An 18,746-nucleotide genomic window follows, 5' to 3' on the forward strand; every position below is an offset into this window, starting at 1 on the left:
TGCGTAAAAAAGTTTTGCCACTCTCCGTGCTAAAATGTCCCTAAAATATTTAAAATAATTATTTATTTATTACGTAAATTACGTAATTATTACGTAAATTAGTTATTTATTCGTAAATTTTGTCTAAAAAATTTTTTATTTGTCAAGGATTCACAAAAAGGACTTACTAAATTAAGCCGTTTCTGGCTTCATTCAATTTCAAGGCGGCGAAATATCTTTACTAATCTATGGTCTGTAATGAGAAATGCTATTATAATGTATGATACATTATACACTTGAAGTCCACTAAACATTTGATTGATAAGTGGGCAATACCTAAACATAGAAAGTGTTGAGGCGTTCTAAAACATTGTTGTAATTGATTACTAATTGAAATTATCACGAACCTTTTTGAAATAGAGGTACAAAAATCCAAAATTTTATACCTTTTTAAATATTTTATGACAATATTATATGTTCTATATTTTCACGATCTTATTGTATGAATGTCAACATGTGAAGTGTTTATGGATAACTCTATAGTAATGATAACATTTATGTGTGTAAAATCTCAATCATGGATGTAAAAAATATTCTTTCCTCCATAAAATACGTAAGCTCCTATTTCTCGAAATGTACAATGCATTTCATTTATAATATTAATGTGGGGGAGACTTATTTATATAATTTTAACATCTTGGTTTATTATAATAATAAAGAGGAATAATACTTAGGTATTATACATTTGATGTTTTGTAATTTTTCATATCAATTTATACTGTTATTTATTGGTAATTAGTTATTCTAGGCACTTAATTTTTCGCTAATAAAATATGTTCTTATTTGAAGTTTATAAATTATTTGTACCATTAGTTATACCTTCCACTTTCGAAGTTTTTCATTCATTAGTTTCGTCATGTATATCTTATAATTCTCGAGTCACAATCTTAGTAACCATACTCCTCCGAAATGGCTTTACCGATTTTCACCAAATTTTATATGCATATTCAGTAGGTCTGAGAATCTACTACTATGTATTTTCCATACCCCTAAGTGATAAGGGTTGTTCATCCTTAACGTTTTTTTAGATGGCAACACATATAAAACGAGTGTGGTAGCGTGTGGCTAAATGACAGGTAAAGCATCTACTATAGGATGCAAGTGACACGTCTATGGACCAGTCACGCACGTGGAAATAAACCTGCGTGACAAGAAAAATGCTTATAATCCGTGTCTGGACTAAACTATCAAATTATTGACCATTTACCAATGAACAATTAATAATAAGTACGTCACAGTGAATAAAAATAAACATACTTGTTAAAAACGGTTGTACGGTAATTATATAAAAAAATACTATAAAAAGATGTTATATAGGTCATGACCTCCGAATGTATTACCTCAAGTATTATTTTTATTATGATTTCAAGACCTTAGACGAATTATAGTAAAACTATAGACCAATTTATTTGTTTTTTATATAGGTATTATAACATAAAAATAAATTATTATTTTGTGAATTTTTGCTACGTTACTCTAAGAGTAATCTCGCTGGATATTTGCATTGTTGGAACCGGTTCTAGATGTCCACCTTTCTTTATATTATAACCTTGACCGCAGAGTAATTGTAATATTTACTCTGAGTCCTCGGCCTAGTAAAACAATTTTGTATTAAGTTGCTATACGTTTCTGATTCTGGATTATGCTAGGTTATACTCTTTGGGGTTATGGGTCGGGGCACAGAAAGGCCAGAAATAAAATATAATGATAGAATCATTCGGTTGCCTGAAGTTTTTACTTTAAATTACATTATTTGTATCTCCCAGCTTTTATCAAATTATAGTATCTAGTTTAACACATTTAAATGACCCATCATAAAGTAAATAAAAACATGATTTATCTATTAAAAATTAATACTACTTATATATACTTACTTATATTATATTATTTATTTATAAAATATTCTAGAAAAGTATGATGAAGGAAACGGAAGCAACTCGAATAAGAATGAATGAATGAAACACATGTGACAGCGTCAGTCAAGTCAACTGACAAGTTGAGATTTTCAGTCAGTCAAATTGAGGTCTTGGTGGAGAGTGTGTGAGGTGCATCATGGTTTTCAGTGAAAAATTGCTTTCTCTCATGTAGTAATACTTTACCGCTATTATGAATAATTAGATGTCGGAATAGAAAGTATTTAAAATTAAACATGTCGACCGTTCTGCTAGCTGTCATTGCTGTTATACTGTGTGTTCTGTTTCGAATATTAAACGTTAATAGTCAGCCGCACAAACCTGTGATCTACGGAAGGGATAGGAACTTTATAGAAAACATTTTGTTTATAGCTCCATTCCTAAGCGAACCGTAAGTACATTATATTTGTAAATAAAACAATATTATAGTAAACTATCATTAATTGAGTATTTATCTTGAAATCATTCATTTTTGGGATGCGGCTTGATGATGTCACTTGTCCATGACCATGTTTTGCTATGGAAATGTAATTGTAAGGCCGCTAGTTACAGATTAATTAATCAAAACGTGCGCTCAGTACAATGTAAGAATGTAAATAAAAAATAATTGGGTATTGGTGCATATACAGAACTGTTAAATTATTAAAATTTTTGGAGCAATTGTTTTGCAAAAAAAAATGTAAGTGGCAAACTTTCTCTACAAGAAATGCATAATGTATGTACTTAACACAAGGTAAAATACTTAATCAAATAGGTGTGAAATAAGCTACTTGAGCAAAGTTTTAAGAGCAAAAAAAATATAGTCATAAGAACCACTTCCACTTGTGGTATAATGTTTAGAACGCTACCTGTAGTTTTTTCCCCTTTAAACAATTTTCATTTAATTTTTAAAAAGGGCATTTTTGTGGCATTGCTATGACCTTTTTGTTGTAATTTACTTTAATTTAAATTAAATATAGACATAACTTAAATCACTAAGCAAACATACATGAAACCTAATGATAAATAAAGCCATCATGTCAATAAAACTAATTAATATTAATTTGGTTGTTAATTTGCAAACAATAGTCATTTTGTATTGAAACAGATGTTACACAAGTTGACAAGTATGTATAAAATTTGCATATGAAAACAAACTACTACAAAGTAACAAAAGCAGCAATCAAAATCAATGAAAATGTGGTTTGTTTACATTTTTTTCATTTATTTAACCTTGGTTACAAGCTCCTATTGTTGTTATTTCTGAGTGTATGATGGAAGTGCTGTATGTTATAATATTTACAAATCTAGTGAAAATTAAGTACTAAATGCTGAAGTAGTTACATCTTCAGAATTGTAATTCATAGCTGTTATAATGCAAACATTGTTCATAAAAAACAAGGGATGATCACCCAACAGGCAATAAATATGCTTAATACACTTTTATGTATGGTAGCCTTTAGTTCCTTTAGTTGAACATTTAAAAAAGCAGTAAATTGTGTTGAAATTGCTTCAACTTTAAAACAGCTAACAATTTCTATTCTAGTAATTTGTGCCCATTTACATACAAATGTGTATTATTTTATTCCACATGGGATAATTAATAGAAGTCAGTGCTATGCTGATTTTTATTATTTATATTTTTTAAGTCCTTATATATTTCTTATGTATTATATTTTTTGTTTGGATGTTCGTCATTATACAAGTAATTCTGAGAATCCTTTAATTCAATTGGTTATCTAATACAGTTTTAAAACCACAGCTCTTTCAAGGTATGACATACAAACGGACAGAAAATCTGAAGTATGTCTTCACTTCTACTTAGTAGTTAGATTAATAGGACTACTATGACTAATCAATATTAAGTGTTTGTTTGTAATTCACTTGAATGGTTGTATCAAAATATGATGCGAAGCCATTACATATATTGCTGCTCCTGACCATGTGGATGGCACCCCTTAGACGGTATTATAAAAATAATAGGCATAGTAGGTGATTCTATCAACTGACTAGTAAACTCAATGATAGCTCATTTATTTTACAAGTATAAACAAAAACACAGCAAAATACTCCCAAAATAAAATTTCTGTGTTTACTTTAGACAAAAGTATCAAACACTTCAAAAGTGAAGCTGTTTATGTTAATCCATTTGTTTACTGTCCACTACCTTGATCTTGCATCCCAAAAAAATCTAGGGATGTCTACAGACTGAAGTCCACATTATATATGCTCTATGACCTTAACTTTTATGTCATTAACTCTAATATAGCAAAATTGAGACATCTCACATTTGTGGGCTATCTAGCTGCTCGGATTTGCTGCTTTATTCATTATACAAAACAAAAAGTCAAGTGTCCTATTTGTCTATCTAGTCTTAAATACCACATACATATTTCCAAAATTCAATCCTATATGTGGCTCTACCTATCTCCCGAACGTTTAATCGACAAAGCATGGCATATATTTTTGCGAGGTTTCTTTTATCGATAGGTTTTTGTTACCGATACCAATGCATTTCGTGCGCCCCCGTGAAGCGTGGCTCGTTCTGCGAGGAAGAAGTAAGAACATAATGCAAGCGCAAAAACATGAAGTTCTCCATTCAACCTTGAGTTATTAATGGGAGTATGATGCAATGTTACTGGATTCCCGTAATAATAAATACAAATCAATCGAATATATTGGTTCTCAGAATTTTCGATGATTCATTTAAAAACATCTATCAATATACGGTAATAAAGACTATTTATTTTCTTACATCTTTCAAATAATGTTTATAATCATTCTATTCAAACTATATTTATAAAATGTGAAATCAAACCAAACGTGTCAAATATTAAATACATATTATCATGAAGTATTATAATTCAAATAATTATTTTTCCAGAGAATTCCAGACGTAGGAATTTTTCCATGATAGCAATATAAACCGATAAATACATAGATAATACCAAAATAATTTACGTGCTACTTGTTCACACTTAACTTACGAACCGCGGTTAATAAACTACTTCATACTAAACGATTTGAAAGATAAAGTTAAAATCCGATCGGTATTACATAACATTGTACACCGTTTGGCCTGTGACGCTATTAATTGACGTCATTATTGACTAGAACTAAATTTATTTTATGTAATAACGAACGTCCTACCAATCTAACGTAAATGCTCAATTCCTGTTGGACCCATTTCAACTTACCATATTTATAATATTACGTTAGGTTGATGTTTTACACTTACGTACACTTTTCCGCTTTTCTTTATCTAAACCTGCCGAGTCGTAATCATTATATTTATTACGAGATTCCGCGTGCGTGAACATCGGTGCACGGTTTACAATTTTTACGCATCCTAGATATTTCACAGCGAGGCAGGAAGTACAATAATTGTCAGTTCCTCCACTAATAGCTTCTGACTTTGCCTGAATATCGGTTCAAACGTTTTCAAGTGATGTCCACGTCAAGGACATTCAAATGCGTTTGCCCCAAAGATACAATTGCAAACACTGCAAATAAGACAGACTTTAACTTTATATAATATACTCGTACTGTATATAAGTACAAACAACATAGAATCGTCGCTAACCCATTACTGTCCCACTGTACGGGTCTCCTCTCAGACCTGGGATTTGCACCTCAGGCCTCTCGATCGAGAGGCCGAGTTTCAACCACTAGGCTATCACTGATTAGAATAATATTATAATAATGGCGGTTATTCTGAAGTAACACACACGACATGCACTTAAATTTTAGCCAATTTAACAGATGTATGCATTTGAGCATTTCTTAATTTCGCATTATTCAAGTGTAATAAATAGTTTTATTCGTTTGTATTAGCGAAACAGGGGAGTTTGTATTTTCCTACATATGTGCTGGTATTAAATTTCCGCGTGGAGTCACTTGATATTCTTTACTGTTTAGCTACTTAATCTATTCATAGAACAAATACGTGTAAACTATTCTAATATTAAATTAAATACTAATCAGTAATGTTAAGGTAGATAGGTATTTATTGCATGTCAGAGTGATATGATAAATTAAGTTAATTGAGTTGGCCTATCACACTAATCAAGAAGGTTCAAGGTACAAAAATCAGGTATTACCTCTAAATTACTTCAGGTAAATATTTTCTCGGTAGTAGAAAATTAGAAACCTTTTCAAATCATATATTCCTTGAGATAAGCTGTGTAAAAATATTTAAAAGTGGATGTCTATAGCTAGCGTAATTACAAAATATTCAGTATAAATATATAATTTTATGTTTTATTTCAGTTATATACCAACGCGGCTATGGGGTTTCAGTGGGCACGTGCAAACAATACTGCACAGTCTCATTGGGCGCGTGAGGTGCCCGTGGCCCATCGGCGGGCGAATCTCTCTGGTTTTACCGGACAGATCCACCCTTACGTACGATCTGTATGAACCAGTTGGATCTCAACATGAAGGTAATTCTGATTATTTCACCATATATTATGACATTGATATGAGTAAACCCCTACGCAGTCCTGATGGTAAATGATAACTACTCAGCTCCAAATAGGATTGAAGTTCTATCTGTACATGATCATTGATGCAATTGCTTAGAATGACTTTTGCAAGTGTCACGTTCTTCCTTCTTTTAAACCAAAACATAGAAGTTTAGCAGCGTTTGACATTGTTGTTCTAAGGTAGACAACTGTGATGAACTACGGCGGTAATGTGTTACCAAACTTATAATAATAATAAGCTACAAAGAGTTACATCCACCTCTATAATATATAAGTATCTTGAACACAAGACTTTTACGTACGTGGGTTGATACTTTATACAACTTACTAACTTCTAACGTGACTAAGCCTTCATGTATTATTCCACCATAGTAAACTTAAATTGTATATAATTTTAGCTATGTAATATCTATAAATAGAACCGAATAAAGAACTTACGTCACTTACTTAGATCATATTTGTGGATTTAGATCTTATTGATATGCAGTGTGACCAAACTAATTAACATAATCAGATTTTTAGTAGCGCTATCAATCAATATTATGGAATATATTGCCTATATTATGACAGATTTTGTATCATAGTTCTTGCGATACAACCAATTGATTTTTTTAAATACATGAATACATATCATAATTTGTTGATAATTGAACTGATATCGATAAGAAATTGTTAAACGCAAATCATCCTTTCTATAGGAATATTTGAGATAATTGTATATATTTTATCTATTAATGTTATATTTATCTCATTTTGAAACATACTATTATTTGTCTGATTGTTAGTCTAAGAAAATAAACGACTTTTCATTTTAAAATGTATTTAACACCTGTCGAATGCTTAACAGTTTATTTTGTGAGTATAGCTATAATATATGTAAGTATGTGTAATTTATAAAGTGTTGTTAAAGATGACGTGACGGTGGCGATCTGTCCCGGCATCGGGAACACGTCGGAGAGCGTGTACATCCGCACCTACGTGCACTACTCGCAGTGCCACGGCTACAGGTGCGCCGTGCTCAACCACATCGGCGCGCTCAACAGCGTGCCGGTCACCAGCGCTCGAATATTCTCGTACGGTGAGTCATCGCATGTTCAGGGCTAACAGAGTAACGTACCTGTAGGGGATGTCCGTCACTTTGTGGGGACGGCTAAATTACTCAAATCATATTCAAATCGCAAAGTGCAAGTCAATATCAGCAGAAACTGATGGCAATGAGTAAGATAAATTTCATTGCATCTAATAAAAACAAAAAATAAATCTATATGAAATAACTATTTTTTGCCAGAAAACCTTTTAATATCAAAGTTACTTTTTGCCAGTACTATGTTTAAACGTCCCTAAAGAATTTATAAACGTTTTGAACGTCATATTTTTGTTATAAAATTACGCATTTGTGCAGAATGTCATGGAAAATATTTAAAAGTGCAATGGATAAGTATATTTAAAATTATAATTTACCTCCATTAACGTTTATATTGTAATTAGTTTTTCTTGTCAATTTTATACGGGGTTACGTGCAACTGCTGTTTTTCAACTAGGACCTACGGTAATTTTTAATCGTGAAAAACAATAACAATTTTTACCTAATTAATTATATTATACCTTACTAATTATATGAGACTTTATTGTTATAAAGTCTTCTGTTAATTTATTAATTAAGCTTATTTTCTAGCTTTAAAAAAATAAATAATTACGTTTAATCTTTTTAAAATATGAGTTAAATTAGCACCTATAATGTTCAGTGTTTAGTCAAAATTATTATGTTAATTATAGAATATAATAATTAATTAATTAATTATTAATATATTTTTTACGGACAACCCTATGCTTCTTGAATATTCAAAGCTTATTTTGAGCCTACAGACGTTGCGTGCGCACTGCAGATGTAACGTGCAAACGGTCAATAATGAAAAAGCGTTTCGATTAATGCGTGTGGTTATAAGTAAAACAATTTCCTAGCTCTTAATGGTTATATGATAGCTTGGGTGCACCTCAGTAATGAGTTCGTTATCCCAAATACTGACAAATGTACCATGAGTCATTACAACTTAATTGCTTATTTATTGTTGAGATAACCTACTCATATATAAAATCATGTTCTATTTGAAGCTGGTGAGATGCCCATGGGCGGCAGTGATCTTACCACTTATTTTCAGGTAGATCCATGTCTATTTCTTCTTAAACTCTTGACATGACTCATGTCAATTCATTATGAATTCATCAAAACAAACTCAGCGGGTATTGTTGAATCATATAGGTACATTTGAATCTTTAGGTGCTAATGAATATAATGATAAATTATTCATGCTTATGTTATTGACTCTGCTTTGTTATAAAGCAGCATATCTAGGTATAACTCCAGTATACAAATCTAATCCTTTCTACTCGTCTACATGTCTTACCGTCGTCTACTTCTATATGATAAGTAGATTCAATGTTAAGGATAACATTGTAAATATCAACCGTAATGTTACCGAATAGGAAACCGTTATCGTGTTACCGAATACTTGACCCTGAAAGCGTACTGCACTAGATCAAGTTATAAAATACTTAGTTAAATTATCCTCTTGTCCCTGTAGTTCCGGGACCAGAATAGGGCTACGGTATCCCCTGCCTGTCGTAAGAGCCGACTAAAAGGGGGCTTCCGGGGTTGCGGACGGCAAGAGTGGGAGCTCGAACCGCCTGGCCAGCAACCCCGGCATGGACGGCGATATGTGTGGTCGCATACCGTCGTTAACACCAGATGGTGTGGTGAGTTTCAAGCTCACCTGGGCGGAGCCCAACGGGGCAACGCGCCAAGTGGACTCCGGTTGCGTTCCGTTGGAGATCCCGGAGTCCTCTACGCAGCGCCGAGGACGGCCACCGGGGGGGTTTTAGTGCGGTAAGAATCCCACATAACCCCGTGCCGCTCCCACGGCATAGGGTACCTTTTGAAGGTTTCCCCCTCGTCAACAAAAAAAAAAGTTATATTATCCTCTAAATATAAACAGAGATGAGCTAGATTAAAACTTCGAATAATACTGTTTAGTGTCTATAGTATGTACCACATTTTTTTTTTTATAATATAGGAGTAGCAGACGAGCCGGCAGTCCACGTGATGGTAAGTGGCTACTACCGCCCATAGACATCTGTAATCAACCCCAGATCAGTGAGGTCGGCCACAGATGCGCCGCTACCCCTGAGGACTAAGCTGGAACGCCTCGGAAAAGTATGTCTCCCTTACCACACCCTTCAAATCAGAACACAGCAGCGCTCAACACTGCTGTTATGAGGCAGAAATAGGTGTGGCGGTGGTGCTGCCGGAGTCGAACCACAAAGGGTTCTACCACCTTCTCTATTATATAAGTAAATTTACAATTAACTTTGATCGATTAGAATAGAGTGTACTGTATAAGGAATATTATGCAGTATAATGGTCAGAAGCAGGAGTTATCTCATATTATAGGACTGCATCACACATTACGATATTTACCTCGTCAATTTCAACTACATAATTTCTAACTATATTTCCTAAAAATAGAATTCGACCAATATGCGAAATGACTAATTTTGAAGTACATAATTATAATTATATAAATAGTGTATTATTAAATCGTGTTTTCCTGTTGTGGGATTGTTAAACAGATTACTCACTATATTTATATTTTGTTTACCTTATTGTATAGAACTATATAGGAAATGTTTTTCGTAATCCTACTTTCTTTCATACTACCATAACTTAAAATTCAGCTCCACTTCATGTAGGTATATTTGATTTTTTACGGTTTTCAGAGTCTAATATTATTTTACAGTAGTTTTTATAGTAATTTAATATGTAGAAATAACATACATATTATGTTACTGTATTGTTTGTACTATGCTCCAGATTTCAAGAATTGCAAAGTAATTTACAACAGATATGATTAAAAAAAATAGTTTATATTTACAGCAGCAAAAAATCAAGCGCCTATGAAGTATGACGTATGCATTACACTATGCGCTACTTAACAATGCATATGAGTAAGAATCATAACGCTTGAAATCAAGATGGTTGAGTCATCGTTTTGACCCATTGATTTGCTGAGAAATGTTTAAAATTACCGAGCTATTATAATGAATTTATATATATGTACGTATGAGTCGTTATATTTTTGTAATAATTCCTGGGACATAAAATAAATTACGCATTTGCACAGAATATCATGGAAAATCTTTAAAAGAACAATGGATAGGTACATTTAAAAAATAATTTAACTCCGTTAACGTTTTTATTGTAATTAATTTTACTTGACATTTAAATGTAATAAATAAATAAAAAAATAAAAAATTAAATAGAATACCTATACTATAATCCCATTTTTAGTTGTAAAGTCTCGAACGCGTGTATGATTCTTCTAGAATTTGCTAATAACACGTTCTCTATTGTTTGAGTATTACAATGCAAAACTAATCTAAAAAATTAAAACAATGCGTTCCTGACTTTACATATATTTAATTGGACGTTACATTCTTATGTAACCTAGAAATCATTCAGCAAAATATTATAATGTTATTATTTTTAAATATAAATAAAGATGAAAGATAAAATAACAATCGGTGTATTCTGTTGTGTTTAATTTATACAAAGAATGGATTCATAAATATAAATTACTTTAAATGAGAATTAAAAGTTTACGTATATCAATAATGAGTATGTGAGTCTTTGTGCTAATGTCAGCATCACTTTGCAGTGTGGCAGCATACTAATCCGCGTTTTCTAACGTGGTTTATCAAATAATTTCCATGTTTACTATAATATTATTACTTAGGTATCTGTTGTATGATTCTCGTTTTATCTCTATCTCTTAAAAGTACTTTGTATCCTTCGATCAAGTGTTGATTGAAGTTTGTATCGCACTTAAACATGATAAGCTTAACATATAGGTAAGTAAAAATAGCGATTTCCCTGTAGTTCCGGGACTAGAATAGGGCTATGATATGGCAAGAGTGGGAGCTCGAACCGTCCGGCAAGCAACCCCGGGAAGGACCGCGGCATGTGTGATCGCATGTCGTCGTAAACACCAGGTGTGCGTGAGGAACGTAAACTGCTCCCCCCAGGGCAGAGCCCGACCGGGGCATCGCGTTGGGAGGACTCCGGTTGTGTTCCATCGGAGATCCCGGAGATCTCCACCAAGCGCTGATGACGGCCACCGGGGAGGTTTTAGTGCGGTAAAATCCCACATAACCCGGCGTCGCTCCCACGTCGTCGAAAACAAAAAAAAAAGAAAAAAAAAGGTAAAAATAGCGAAATTAAATTTCAAAGACGCGTGCTTTTGAAATTAGTGCACACTTGAATAGTGTGATTTGCCAATTTTACTCAATTTGTTTAAATTATCGATACCATGTAGGTAAAATAAATTAAATAGATTGTATCGAATATTCTTGTACATCACTTATTAGTCTTAAAATGAAATGGTCGAACACTATTCGCCCAATCTAAATCATTCGCAAAAATTCTACTATAATTACTAACCGTATTACCAAACGGTGGCGTGGTTTCAAATGTCAAAAGTTATCATCAAGGCCAATGTACTTTTGCAATGAATTATCTTGTTGCTTTAGGGTCTTTTTGCACTATGACTTTTTCGAGGTCGCTGGCTGTCTATTGTGCATAAACGCCCTTAGGGTCTGGGGTGATTACTCTTTGTATTGTGACTGGATTGCGATTATATTGCGTCTGCACCGCTCCAGTAAAACGTGCAAAAGGACCCTTCTCATGTCATATATATTTTTCTACAGGTCACACCGATGATTTCAGCTACATGGTGGACAATTTGATGGAGCGGTTCCCTAACACAAAACTAGTTCTAGTCGGGTTCAGTCTTGGAGGCAATTTAATTACTAAATACTTGGGGGAGGAAAGGAAGCGGCCAAAAAACATAATTGGAGGCATCTCAATATGTCAAGGATATAATGCTATTGAGTAAGTATAGGCGTATAAATATGTAAGAGCGCCCACCGATCAAATTACCCTAAGGCAAGGTTGACTGCTCACATATAATAGCTATTATCAAGGTTAAAATTTCTACAAATGGGCGTAGATATACCTACTATACATGTGAGTTTTATTCCTAAAAATATAAATACTTTATAATGATGCAGGAATATTCTAAAGATGACTGACCTGTTACCGGTTTGAGGTTCTTATCAATTCGACAACCGTAGTTTATTATACGTCTCGTATATTAAACATATAGCGCCCTGGAATCGACTAAGAATAGTAATGGTATCCATGACGTTCGATCACTTAATAATAATATCAGATATAGCCAATTAAGTGTTAGACAATAGAATTTAAAAAGTGTGTTTCGAAATTTTACCCTCAGACCTCTGATGCGCCTACACACACATATGTTGAAAATATGAATCTATGCTAGAATGGCCTCCTACTATAATATACTCTTTAATTGTGGCACATATGCATCATTAACGCTAAACTTTAAACTTGTGTTTGTATGTACAAAGTACTTAGTTATGTATGATAATGGATAAATCAATATAGGTACGTCAGACATATTGATCATGGGTTACAGTCTAGTTCACTTTTCACGCAAGTATATGTACACAAGACAAGATGTAGATAAATTTAATATTCAGTAGAGTTCTAATAAACAGTTGACGGTTTTAATAAAGCCATACAGATACAAATGGGTACTAAAATTTGGCACATTAAGGTAAATTATGCAATGTAATGAGAAACAATTATCCACAAGCATTATGTCATCACTATAATTATATTTTTTTAAAAGCCGGCGATGCATTGGCGACTCCTCTGGTGTTGCAAATGTCCATAGGCGACGGTAACCGCTTTCCATCAGGTAGCCCGTCTGCCTTATCGTTAGGTTAAATATAAAAAAAAAACCTACATACATAAATACTATGTGGTGCAGATTTTTGTCAGTATTAAAAATAAATACGGTTGCGCTAGCGTCATTCACTTTTTTTGTATTATGACACCTAGTGACGAGGCAGATGGGCTACCTGATTGCTAGAAGTTGTTGTTGCCTTTGAAATACCAGACAAATCTTCTTTGCATCACCGACATTATGTATTGGTGTATAGATATACTACATCCATATATTTTTTGCTGTTTTAGCACCATGGTATACCTTCTGCAATGGCAGAACTTCCGTCGTTTCTACCTGTACATCATGACGGACAACTACCGCAACATCATCACCCGTCACAAGCGCTCGCTGCTGAGCCAAGAGATGAAGAGTAGGTATTCGCTCGACGAGAACATGATCGTCTCCGCAGGCACGCTGCCGGATCTCGATGAGGCTTACTCTAGGTAAATAAGAAACCTAATCATATCACAAATATCCTATAATTTTAAATCGATAATTACATTAACAATCTATAAAATGTAGTCTATAAAAGAAGTCATTACTTGAACGATATAAATATGTATGGTCTGACTCTGAAGTAACTTAATCTTCACATGCTCCACATGGTCCGGCGCAAAGGGTCCCCGGTTGGAAAGATATCAAAATTATGAATTAAGATTTCTATTTCTGGGTCTGGGTGTTTGTGTAGTTGTCTGTGTGTCCATGGCACCCGCGACACAGGGAATCCTAGTGTGGGGCTGTGAGTATAGAAAGCGTTCACATGCTCCTTTACAGTAATTGACATTGTAAATTAAACTTTCATGAAATAATATATTATATGCAAGATGTGTAGACAGTTATATTATCGATCACTTTTTTTATTTCTTTATAATAATTTTGACTAGGATAAATATATAAATTTAATGAGATGTAGATGTTCTCTCATTACGAATATTTTTATGCCTTTGCATATATTTTAAAAGGACGCATTAGTATTTTACATTTAATATCGGTAATGCGTGATTTTTTATCGGTGCAGTTCGATAACTTGATGCGACCTTCAATATGTCGGCAAAAGGTTACCAAAGTTACAAAATAAGTACAATAGATACATATCCTTCTGCTTTAATGTTGAAGGAAATATTGCAAAAGCATAAAACACGTACAATGAAGTAGGTAGGTATAACGCGTTCTTTGCGCCGGTCGAAGTAATTGGAATCGATCGCGTTGCCCGTAATTTATTTCGAATGATATCACCGGCGCACAATGCTTTATTGTTTCGATTTATTGTCCATACCTATAAAACGATGACAGATTAGTGTTGCTATAGCATCATAGGCGTTTAGAGGCAATTATATGAAACATCTAAGAAGTATTTTCTGAATTGTATCATCATTAGGTATTAAGACATCGGCCATTTTAGTCGTAGACCTCAGGAACCATATATCTTTATTTACTAATATGAGAAAATAATCGATGTATTTTATATAATTCTTCCATTGATATGTTTTTTTGTATTTGCAGGAAAGTTCATGGATTTGAATCTGTCACAGATCTGTACAAGTGGAGTTCCTCTGCTTTTTATTTCCACAATATAAAAACCCCAATGATATTTATAAATGCACGCGATGATCCTATAGTTCCTGAGCCATTATTGCCTACCATTAGAGAATTTGTCAGTAAGTATTTTTGTGTTTTTTTCTATGTACTTAATAAGATTCTAATTGGTAATTTTATTAAAATTGTAACTATATTTTCGTTCTTTAGTCGTTTCGTTTTTTATGTTCTAATGAAAAATACAAAAGAGAGATGTTGATATGGATGTTACTATAATTTAATTACCATTTATTATGCAACTTATGAGCAAGAAATAAATTATTTATGTTTCACCAAAGCAAAAACGCAGGGAATTCTTACGTCAGTAGCTACTATTGCACGTAATATTATGTCAAGATTAGATAATTGTATGAATGTCTAAGTCCCTTTAGACGTTTTCCGGTTGAGATAAGATAAACCGCAAATTACTTAATAAAACAATGCTCATTAAATCAATTTGTTCAGGCTCCACCGACAAAGCGATGTTCTTGGAGCTCGCACACGGTGGCCATCTGGGTTTCTACGAAGGAGGGTTGATATACGCCAACCCGGTGACCTGGCTGGACCGGGCGCTGGTCGGGCTGGTGGGCGGTTTGCTCATGGCACATAATAAATGCCCTGGAAAAGACTCCGAGGCCACTAACGATTTCTGCATACCAGAAGACGAGCCAGACCTTATCAAACCGGCCACTATTATATACCGTGATCCACTCGAGAAACAAACACAAAAATCATAATTAGGACCACACTGTAGAGTACTGAACTGTTGAGTTAATTTATACAATCACCATTGCTGGGTTTCTGGAATGATGTTATCACTACACTCGAAACGCCAGGTGCGGTAACTCTCGTGTATTACTATTACTATATTAACGAAATAATTTCAATGTGTACAAGATGTACCGTGAATGGCATGTATGTTTTTAATGATACTATTTATTTTTATATTAAGCTATGATTCCAGAAACCGGCAGTAAGAATGTCGAATTAATCATTTGCAGATTGATGAGTGGTTCTTTGTTTTCATACAGGAGACAAATTATATAACATTCCTTGAATGATTGAATAAACATTAATATAAACGTTAAATAATGTTTTAATAATGTCAATTTTATATTTGCGATTAGAAATCGTAAGTGATTAACTCAGCATTCTTTGATAATGATGTAATTATACAAAAAAGGTTAAATATTTATTTTGTTTAAAACTTTGATAAAATAATATTACAAAAGATTATTATAATTCTAGATTATTCACGATTTAATAACGCTATAAGAACTGGACGTGTGAAATGTATTGTACTTGATTTTGAGACGCACCTTAGAGGTATACTTAATTTCTGGTACTTATGTGTGTGTTGAATGTATGCTTATGTGCAATGTTATTAAATTCTGTATGCTTTTATGTATTAATTTATATTGTGATATCTATAATGGGGCACATTAAACACTAACTGTCTGGGTGTTACGCATGACCGTGAATAACTTATATCCAATCAGAATAATAAGTTATTCTCATTGAATGAAAGAATTGAGATGATACGCTAAGTTAAATTGCCTTTTTGATTATATATTATGATATCGGAAATTGAGAGCATTTCGTCGTATACAAATTTATTATACATATTGAATTATACCTTGTTATTGTATGGATTATCTACTTCTGCATTTATTTATGTAAACAGTTTAAAAATGAAAGAATGATGTTTATGAGATTGCCTTATTGAATTTAAATGTTTAGTGCAAGTTTGTTGTTAAGTGTACGCTTATGCTTTGTACCCAAATATATGTGATAGAACACCAAACTACGAGTGGCAATCGACATAGCATAATGTGTACAGCATTTAGCATAGCATATGCGTGTATTGACATTGTGTTGAATCGCTTACAAAGTTGTGTTCGTAGTACAAATAATAAAGCACAATTTATATGTATATTTTATAAACCATACATAAGATATATTTAATATGTACAGTACAATCACTAACACAGCTACAGTATCATGTATGTATTTATTTTTTAGTGAATTTAAAGAAAACTAAAGATTCCAGCTAAAGATGGCACGGTTGGGTTTCACCACATAATAGGCTATACTTTGTGGACAATTTCGATTCTACGATTGTGTGGCGTGAAGGATTGTTTATGATTTTAATAGGCGCCGCTCGGTCTTATTGGGAAGCTTCGGTTTTTTTTACAGTACTCTAAAACTCCAGCTGTATATTGGAGATCAGTATTTAAGTTCATACCATTCACTACTCGCATATCATATGCCGCAATTTGGGCACCTTAGCACACAGCATGTTAATTCCAGGTGCTGTAATTATGTTAGATATTGTACTTCATTATATATTTATGAACATGATGTTTGTACAAAATAAAGATATTTGTGAGATTGTTTTTCTTATTCGAAGTCGCACATTTTAGTTACAATTTTAGCATTAATCAGATGTTAAGGGCAGCAGCGTACCGACAATTTTGTAAATAAAAAACTTTTATGAAATTGACCGGTTTTTACTATTTTATGAACCTAGCACGTCTACTATAGGCCTGGAAATATTAAGAATGAAAGCGTAATTTAAAGTTTTTACACCGCAGTTAGAATAAATAAAACTGAAAAAAAGTGTTTATAAATTCAAACAGGTTTGATCTTTACAAAGGTAATGTTAAAATGTATATTTGACTTAATTAAAAAGAAGTTTTATATTGTAAATCCTAAATTGTTCTACTCCTTATAAAAAGTTATGTATATTTTTAAGTGTTTTATTACTATGTACAAATACGTTACATAGGAAATAATATAAATGCTTTGTTGCGCAAATTATCAAAAGCACATTTATTTATTGTAGTGTATAGTTTAATTGACTTTCACAAAATTTAAATGAATGTGGTTGTCCTTCAATAAGTGTTATATAATAGCGACAATTCATCGCATAATATTGGTGTTTTGTTTCTGTTTTTGAACAGAATCTCGTAATAGTTAATGTGGCCGTACATAACACGAGGAATAATTTTATTGCTCATTGTACCTACTGAAATAAAAATTATCATGGGACTCAATAGCAACAACAGATAGTCAGATAGGACAGTCTTATAAAATAAAATTTAAAAACTTAATGGGCAAATGAGCAAATCAGTTTTCCGCATTCTGTTTCTGTCCTTATTTCATTTGTTGCCATATGCCACTATGGAATTTATTTTCATTTAATGTCCAAATTACTGATCTCAACAGGTTGGTTCCGTTGATGAGTGATATAGAAAATTATTAGATATAATATATTTTCATATTTTAATGAAAAAATGTTACAAAGAAATTTAGAGACAATAAGTTTTAATAATTATCCCAAACTGATGAAAACGTTATGATTTGACGAGTATCATTTGTGTTTATGTTATAGAATTTGAGTGTTTTAACCATAATGAATTAATGGCAAATAGTAATTAATTTAATTGTATAATAAACATGAAACAACGAAATTTGTATAGGCCCAAGTGAAATTATTAGATCTTTAGGCATGGGCGTAGCTATAGGATTGTAATGAGAGTCCAAAGCAGTGGCGTAGCGTGGGTATACGCCGCAGGTCAGGACGTTTAATTTGCGAATAACAGCGATAATTGCAATTATACGAATAAGTCGACAAAAAGTTGTCAAGTCTTTGAAATTTGACGGAAACAAGAAAGGTCACCTTGTTTGAAGTATTATACCTTCTCGTCTATACCTATGGGGCCTCCGAACATCCTAACTCCCCCTTTGCATACGCCCATGTCTTTAGGTAATGAAACGTAAAAAATAAAAATTGTGTCAGTGTATTGAGTTGCCTAAACGAATATGAATTTTGTGTTTAATAAATGGAAATGATAATGCACATACGACTTTTTCATTTTTCCCAT

General features: G+C 32.9%; 1 protein-coding gene across 1 annotated transcript; it reads left to right on the forward strand.

Moving 5' to 3' along the window:
* The first annotated feature begins 2,027 nt into the window (after positions 1-2,027).
* On the forward strand, positions 2,028-18,721 carry Hydr2 (abhydrolase domain-containing protein 2). Its single transcript, XM_073080193.1, has 7 exons — positions 2,028-2,343; positions 6,201-6,373; positions 7,326-7,493; positions 12,176-12,359; positions 13,533-13,727; positions 14,788-14,942; positions 15,325-18,721. The coding sequence occupies exons 1-7, from the start codon at positions 2,189-2,191 to the stop codon at positions 15,594-15,596; spliced, it is 1,302 nt and encodes a 433-aa protein (XP_072936294.1). The 5' UTR covers positions 2,028-2,188; the 3' UTR covers positions 15,597-18,721.
* The last annotated feature ends 25 nt before the right edge of the window (positions 18,722-18,746 follow it).

Source organism: Epargyreus clarus, unplaced genomic scaffold (genome assembly GCF_041222505.1).
Source record: "Epargyreus clarus isolate Ecla_fem2 unplaced genomic scaffold, WU_Ecla_fem_2.2 ptg000015l, whole genome shotgun sequence".
Taxonomy (NCBI): domain Eukaryota; kingdom Metazoa; phylum Arthropoda; class Insecta; order Lepidoptera; family Hesperiidae; genus Epargyreus; species Epargyreus clarus.